The 8,420-nt window shown below is 39.4% G+C and overlaps 1 protein-coding gene and 1 gene segment (V, D, J or C); both read left to right on the plus strand.

The window, feature by feature from the left end:
* The first annotated feature begins 757 nt into the window (after positions 1–757).
* LOC110500014 lies at positions 758–3,509 on the plus strand. Its single transcript, XM_021577138.2, has 6 exons — positions 758–915; positions 1,055–1,111; positions 1,285–1,443; positions 1,554–1,710; positions 1,806–1,906; positions 2,149–3,509. The coding sequence occupies exons 1-6, from the start codon at positions 790–792 to the stop codon at positions 2,290–2,292; spliced, it is 744 nt and encodes a 247-aa protein (XP_021432813.2). The 5' UTR covers positions 758–789; the 3' UTR covers positions 2,293–3,509.
* Positions 3,510–5,234: 1,725 nt separating this feature from the next.
* On the plus strand, positions 5,235–7,707 carry LOC110501028. The segment is given in 2 exon segments: positions 5,235–5,942; positions 7,119–7,707. Coding segments are annotated over 2 exon segments (354 nt in total).
* The last annotated feature ends 713 nt before the right edge of the window (positions 7,708–8,420 follow it).

The raw sequence follows: 8,420 nt of genomic DNA on the forward strand, positions 1-8,420 counted from the left end.
CACACACACACACACACACACACACACTATGTGACTGAGTGTCTGACTGAGTGACAGTGAACTGGTCACACAATGCTGTCCTTGTGCCGTACACAAAAGGTCAGATGAATCAAAGCATATGAATCACAGACTGTCTCTCCTCTCAGGCTCTCAGACATACTTCTAATCCATATCACAGCCAAATATCCTCCTCATATTCTTGGATACTACACTGGATATTGATTCACAATCTATTTGATAACATTTATGATAAATATTTAGCTGGAAATGTTAGGGAATCAGCACAGAGACGTTTTTGTGAGATGGTGCTTGGTACTTGAAGAGGCTCAGGGCAGGTTATGAACGGAAACGGGACTACAACTCTCTAAAAAAAAGTGATTCCCCCATTTAGATAGACCACAAATATCAAACAAGTAAGAGTTTCTAAAATGTGTGTGTGCGTGCGGGTGAGTGACAGACAGTAGTGCCCGTAGGCGGCCCTTACGACACTAGTCAGCCGGACCCTGGTCTATAGTATTTACATGTCATCATGACAAGTCCTCTGCCTGAAGAAAGAAACATTGGATTTCAAGTCTTCCTCATTAACTTCTCAAGTTCCATATGAAGAGCAAAGTGAGTAGAAATACATATTTTTATGTATTATCAGATTTTCCTGAATATTTTGTGATTTTTGTTTTTAGAACGTTTCTAGAATTAACTTGAGGGTTGATGAGAAAGTGAAGTCATATACAGATTTAGAAAAGAAAGCCATGTATGGAGGGGCTGGGAAAGGAAAGTCTTCCCTTTCTGATGTGCTTCCTCTGTCAGATTCGGACGACCACGTGTGTCCTCCTATTTCTATTCACAAGTCTTGGAGTATGCTCAGGAGGATTTGGGAATCCTGTCACAGATGACGTGAGCAGGCTGATGTTATTGGTAAGATACTCTAACCTGAACTCTACTATGCAAAACTAGTCTGGTGATTATTTAGAGTTTATTTCGTCCTAAAAAAGACTTTAAATCTCTTCTTTTGATGCAGAAAAATGGGCCAAATAATACTAATTTATTTTTTCAGAAACACAATATTCCAAAGGATTATAACATTTCTATACATTATATTCCCAAAGAGAGGGTGAGTAGAATTTATCAAAAACAAAACATCATGCAGAAACTTTTAGAAGGAGAGAAGTTGGGTGGTCTTAAACTTTGGCAGCATTTTTGTAGAGGAACATTTTTGTTTTATTTACAATCTGTAGATTGGAATCATATGTAATCTAGTCAGTTTTCTCCCTTTTCTTACTCCAGAGTGGTGTGTGCTGGGTTCTACTGAATATCTATCCACTGGAACAAAGCCTCAGGGAACTGGCCCGGGTGTTTGGTGCCATTTCTTCCAACAAAGATAATATTATGATCTTCATCACCATGCTGCAAAATCTACGCTTCAAATTTGATCATGAGGAGCTGGTAATGCCTGTCAGTTCTGCCAGTAGATCCAGTTACTGTAGACCCAGTTTATTGACTGTATTAAGTGGTGCAACCATCCTGATGTTTACTTTGTTTGTTTGTACTTCCAGGAGGCAACAATGCAAGTCTTTAAATGCCACTATAGGGCGGTCAAATGGCCGTCTGGGCAGTATTTCGACTATATCAGAGACATTTTGAATTCTGCAGCTCAGGGAGAAGGAGGATTCCGCTGTGTGCCTCCACCCTGCCCTGCCCCTACTACACCAGGTAAGAAACACGCCCCAACACACAGTATCGATTCAGCCCCAACATACAGCATTCACAAGTCTCTTCCTCACAGAGCATGTTGTTATCTCTCTCAGGAAGTGAAGCACAGGATCATGAACAGACTCGGTCAAGGGGGAGTCTGCTGTCCCTGCTTCCGATCCCAGTCACAGCCTGCGTGTTCCTCATTGTGTGGGCGGTAAGTTAACTATGTGAATGGCTTGCTCAGGCTGTATGACAGTGTCTGGCCCAGAAGACCTACAGGGTATGCTGACTCTTGTTCCAGCCCAGCACTACTACTACACACCTAAATCAACATTTCAACTAATCATCAAATGTGTTAGTACTTGGCCAGAACAAAAGCCTGCACACTGGCTCTCCAGGACTGAAGAGCACTGGTGTATGGTATTGAATGATTCAAAGTGATATTCTGTTCCATAGATTAAATCTAGAAGAGGAGGCTCCCCAGAGAGTAACCTTGAGAGAGGCCATAGAAGGCTGTCCACTGATGTGGAACGGACCATAACCATCCCTATTCCACCAGTCACCAGTCCAACTGACACACCAATAATGGGGGAAGCCTGATCACCACTGAGGGAGCAGAAGAAGCCAACATCAAGCACTGCATAGAGATCAGAAAGCTCCCCGTCTGGACTGGTGTCACTCTGAACAGGTGTCACTCTGGACTGGTGTCACTCTGGACTGGTATCACTCTGGCCTGGTGTCACTCTGGCCTGGTGTCACTCTGGACTGGTGTCACTCTGGACTGGTATCTCTGATTCTTCTTGGGTGATATCCCTGAGAGAACAGAGCTGAAATCTCTTATTTGGTATCTTTGACATATCGGAGCTGATATCTCTATAATATATGGGCTGATATAGGGTCTCACTTAAACAAGGGACAACGGCAATAAGACATTAATCAACCGCTTACTAGAACTAAATAATTTGGACTGTCATATATTTTGACACAACACCATGTATCGCAGGTTCCTACCTTGTCTATGTCTGTCTAATCAGAGATTTTGACATTACACAACATCAGAGACATTCTCTACTGAGACTGGACTTTGTTGTTGCCTAAATATCTATTGCTGCTGTGTGGCCACAGAGTGTGTGCTGACACTTTTTTGTCTCACCCCTCTTTGAGTCACATCATCAGTGTGTGTGACCACAGTATGACAGTTTAACTGCCCGCTGTGTGTGTGTGTGTGTGTGTGTGTGTGTGTGTGTGTGTGAGTAAGCTACCCTGCTCTGGATGATCTCAGTGAGGGCCATAAGAGGGGCTTGTTCTCGTCACAAAAGAAAAAAGCCGTAGGCTGAAGGAAATACCAGTTCCATGCTAACCGACAGAGACAGATCCTTATGAATCAAAAAACGTTTGATCCTCAATCCCCAGACAGCAGGAAACCATGTTTCTCTGCCATCTCCTCTCATGTTGCACTATCACACGCATTATGAAGCCTTACCACTGGGCACAGACGTCAATTCAACGTCTTTTCCAAGTTGGTTCAACTTAATTTTATTGAAACGATGTGGAAACAACGTTGATTCTATCAGTGTGTGCCCAGTGGGATAGGACTGACTGATTTCAAGCATAAGTTATGGCTGCTTTTTAACTCCCCTCTAGTGGTCAGATACAATAACTATACTTGGTTCCCTCAGCACCTACAGTAGGTCCCAGCTGTAGCAAGACAGTCACTGTGCAGTCTGACTGAGGGATCTTTTTGTACAGATCTGTATCACTGTGGAACACCTAGACACTTTATGTAGATAGTGTAGTGTAGTGTAGTGTAGTGTAGTGTAGTGTAGTGTAGTGTAGTGTAGTGTAGTGTAGATAAAGTGTGTATGTAGATAGTGTGTGTATGTAGATAGTGTATGTTGTAGATTGTGTATGTAGTGTATGTACTGTAGTGTAGATAGTGTATGTGGTATAAATTATGTAGTTTATGTAGTGTAGATAGTGTATGTAGTGTAGTTTAGACAGTGTATGTAGTGTAAATTATGTAGATAGTTTATATAGTGTAGATGGTGTATGTAGTAGTGTAGTGTAGATAGTTTATGTAGATACTGCATGTAGACAGTGTAGGTCGTGTAGTGTAGATAGTGTATGTAGTATATATAGTGTATTTAGTGTATATAGTGTATGTAGCTAGTGTATGTAGTGTAGATAGATAGTGTATGTAGATAGTGTAGATAGTGTATGTAGATTGTGTAGGTAGTGTATGTAGTGTAGATCATGTATGTAGTGTAGGTAGTGTAGTGTAGATAGTGTATGTAGATAGTGTATGTAGTGTAGTGTAGATAGTGTATATAGACAGTGTAGATCGTGTATGTAGTGTATGTAGTGTAGGTCGTGTAGTGTAGATAGTGTATTTAGATCATGTAGGTAGTGTATGTAGATAGTGTATGTAGTGTAAATAATGTAGATAGTGTAGGTATGTCATGCAGATAGTGTATGTAGATAATCTATGTAGATAGTGTAGATAGTGTACATTATGTAGATAGTTTATATAGTGTATGTAGTAGTGTAGTGTAGATAGTTTATGTAGATACTGTATGTAGTGTACATGTGTCTCATGTTTGAGTCCAGCGTCATTCACAGTCTCATTCACAGATCTAGCAGTTAGTAATCTGCTCATGAAAAAAAGTTAATATAATGCTAGAAGATTGCATCAATTTAAATCAGACATTTGGTTAAAGGTCCATATGAGGACTTGTTTTGGGGGCTGAAGTGATTGTAACTTTGAAGTAATGTTGAGGTCATAACATATTTTGTTTTACTCCTATGGATCTTGCTTTGCATATGGACAGGTATTGTGTTTCAAAACATCAAGTAACTTTAATTTACACTTTCAGGACATGACAAATATAACAAGTCATAACCATGATGATGATGATGATGGTCATGTGATCTGAATGATTGCTTTGTAACCATATTGTATCACGTCACAGTTGACCTCCTCTAGTGACCAGTGTTCTATGTCACTGTCTCTTCCCGATCAGACACTGCAATCTGACCGAGGGAGATTTTTGTATGGCTCTCTATCACTTTATGAACACATTACCACTGTGCCAACTCTGATAGTAGTAATCTCCTGCATCTTCAGCCTGGACTCCACTGATGGTTAAAGTGAAGTCACTATGAGATCCACTGCCGCTGAATCTAGATGAATCTAGAGTCCCAGACTGAAGTGTTGTAGCATAGAAAATAAGGAGTTTAGGAGGTCCTCCAGGCAAGACGGTTATACACATTACTGCTCTTTACAGGTCAGATAGACTGTCTGTCCTGGGAGAACAGCTTTCACTGCAGGAGTCTGAGTCACAGTGTACTGTCCTCTGGATTCTGAAAAACTGAATATATTACATATAGTAATGAATAGTTCTGAATATAAATATGATTATTGATCTACATTACTGTGATGTAGATTTAATTAATTTTCAACAATAAAGTCAGCAGCAAGCAAGTGTCCAGATGAAGATGGTGATAAAAGTCATGGTTGTTGTGGGTTCTGTTGTCATGAAGAACAGCTCTCAGTCATGAAGTATTAAACTCACAGGGCGGTAAACACTCAGAGCAGGGGGAGATGCATTATTCAAATGAATGTTTTAAGTCTATTTCCGTTTCCAGGAAGGCCCACATCTTTAGAATGTATTTTATCCTGCATGTGCTCATTTTTATAACATCAAACAGCAACTCTTTAATCATATCACTAATGTATGACGTTTGTTAGGCACACCAACATTATATCGTTATTCTGATGTTGATCAGATATAATGAACTGTCTGTTCACTCATGCTTGGTCTCTGATGTAAGTTCCTCTAATCAGTTAGTGAACACTTCTCTAAACTAAAGCTGGTAGGATTCCTCTGGTAGTGTTGTCTGTCCTCTGTGACTTTACCACCACTGTTAAATGTGAGATCAGCATGTTTAATAAAGGAATATACAACATGGATCACTATCACTACTGCTGCTGCTGTTGTCTTTCATATGGACAATATGGAGGAATACTAGCAACACTGATCTAATGCTGGACTGTACCTCCAGACTAGGAGAACCTGATACACAGAGGAAGGAAAAATACTACTATCTGGATTTAAGATACAATTCATATTTGTATTATCTAGAAACAGCTAATATGAAGTGTTTGTTCTACCTGGAAGATGTTAAAGTGTATTAGTGTTGATTATGATTCTGTATGAGTGATCTTCACTGTAACAGCTGCAGCATCACAACACAGAGAGGTTTTTGTACCAGCAGTAATAGGGATTGTATCACTGTGGTGGACTTTTGGTAGCGGCACCAGACTAGATGTTGGAAGTAAGTAAACACCAAATGAACTGTTTTATACACCTTTTGATGTTGTGAGTCAATTTCTCTATCAATTTAGCCTTTATACTGAGGATATGTTTTCATACATTTGTTTGTGATAAGAGTGATTAGTCTACATTTTACATTAGTTGCATGAAAAAACATACGTCACCAATTAGGAAATGTACACGAAAAAGTAGGTTTTACTAAATGTTACGAAAAACAAAACAAAAAACAACTTATTTAAAATTAAGTGGAGTTAATTATTTGAACCACAGATGACAGAAATTCAGCTTGTCCAATAGTCAGGAGGTTTTTGTACCAGCAGTAATAGGGGTTGTATCACTGTGGTTGACCTTTGGTAGCGCCACCAGACTAGATGTTGGAAGTAAGTAACAATCTCTCTTGATATTTCTTTCTGATTACACTTATTAAGTATGTTCATCTTAAATTCTGTCTCTATAAAAATATAGAGATTGTAGAAGAAAAAAATGATCTATACATTGCTTTGACTGAGACTTCTTTCAACAGTTTATTGAATCAAAATGTTAAATTGTAGGCATTTGTTTACATGTCTGTTTTGTATGATTGCAGAATATAACTCTTAATTCTGGTAAAATAACTATTGAATAGTATTGGATATAGTAGTCATTATTGTTGCATTGAGTTCATGGTAGCCTTCACTTTTAGTGTGAATACGAACGGTCTCAGTTATGTTTGTAACATACTTCATGATCTAAAATGCTTGATATTTTATAAAATCTAATTTATGCTCTAATTCTGCAAATACTATAAATATGAGTAGGCTATTTTGATCAGATTCATTCCTAAACAATATCTGTATAACATGTATAACTGACACCATATGACTAGTAACGCTAGTTATTTTACCACTTTATACTTGTTTGGTTCATCAATCTGCTTTGTATCATATTACTTTAGTGTTTTCTCCACATCTTTCAAACAATCTAACTTTATATTCATATTTAGAAGGTATTTCCAATTAACTTTAATTTGATGTTGATACTTTGCTGAAGATAATCTTTTAGTGTAGCTGTACTTGATGTAGTTACTTAGTTGATGTGTTCTGTTTGTTCCAGGTAACAGTGCCCCCACCCTCACCGTCCTGCCCCCCTCTAGTGAGGAGCTGTCCAGTACAACAACAGCCACACTGATGTGTCTGGCAAACAAGGGCTTCCCCTCAGACTGGACCATTAGATGGAAAGTGGACGGGACCAGCCAGAAGCAGGAGGCCAGTCCCAGGGTTCTGGAGAAGGATGGTCTGTACAGCTGGAGCAGCACCCTGACTCTCACTGTCCAGGAGTGGACCAAGGCAGGAGAGGTGACCTGTGAAGCCCAACAGATATCCCAGACTCCGGTCACCAAGACCCTGAGGAAGTCTGACTGTTCTGGGTAGGACCCCTCAGTCACACACCCCTGTGGAGCAAGGCTGCTGGTTCCTCTGCTTTGACTCTGTTCTGAGATCAGATGTTCTCTGTCTTATTGTTCACTGACATGTAGACTAACAGAGGGCTTTGCTTGAGTCATTGTGTCAATCCTCTCTGTAGACTGAGATTGTATCAGTGTTAGATTTGATGTGTTCTGTTTTATTACTTTTAGATACTGTAGGAATGATTGCTTTGATGCTTTGATTAATAGACGAAAATAAAGACTTCTCGTTGGAACAAAGCTTTTTGTTGTTGTCAGTAATTAGATTTTAGTCTTAAATGTTGAAGGAAATAGAAATAGATTCATAAAACGTATCAGACCTAAATGTCACTGCTTAGTTATTTAAGTTCTCACTTGAAACAAGATCGTCATCAAACTGTAGTTCAGAGCAACACAAGATGCTACGATGTTTACAGATTAACAGAAGAACTATCCACTTGTAGTAGATTGTACGCAATATTAATATTTCCGAAATGTTTTTGACCTGCTTGACTTCTAGACTTTTAAAGACAGTCATCTAAGATGTTATCGAGATCTTGGACTCTCACCAATGTAATCATACTGCCATTTAGCCCACCTGGGGACAGAATGAGCATCTGGTGACAGTGCTGCTCTATTCTAGGACAAGCAGAACCACCCAGCCCTGTCTACATACATTTCAGTTTCAATCCCACAGTTCCCAGTCTAGTTTCATTTTCACTGCCTGGACTGGGCCAGATGTGAGTGGGTGGACTCATTTTACTGTAACCTCTATGGTGGGTTCAAGGAGGGAGACATTCTTAAAATGAATAAAGCACCATTTAATATATTACATATAAAATGGTTATTACTAAAGACAGGCATTGACCGTTACTGACATGTGTCTAATGTCTGAGCTCCACATCTTTTTGCTTTCATACAGGGGGGGCTGAAATGTTTCTCATTTGAATATGCAAATGTTTAGACTTTTGTAA

The sequence above is a fragment of the Oncorhynchus mykiss genome, chromosome 21 (assembly GCF_013265735.2).
Source record: "Oncorhynchus mykiss isolate Arlee chromosome 21, USDA_OmykA_1.1, whole genome shotgun sequence".
Classification (NCBI taxonomy): Eukaryota; Metazoa; Chordata; class Actinopteri; order Salmoniformes; family Salmonidae; genus Oncorhynchus; species Oncorhynchus mykiss.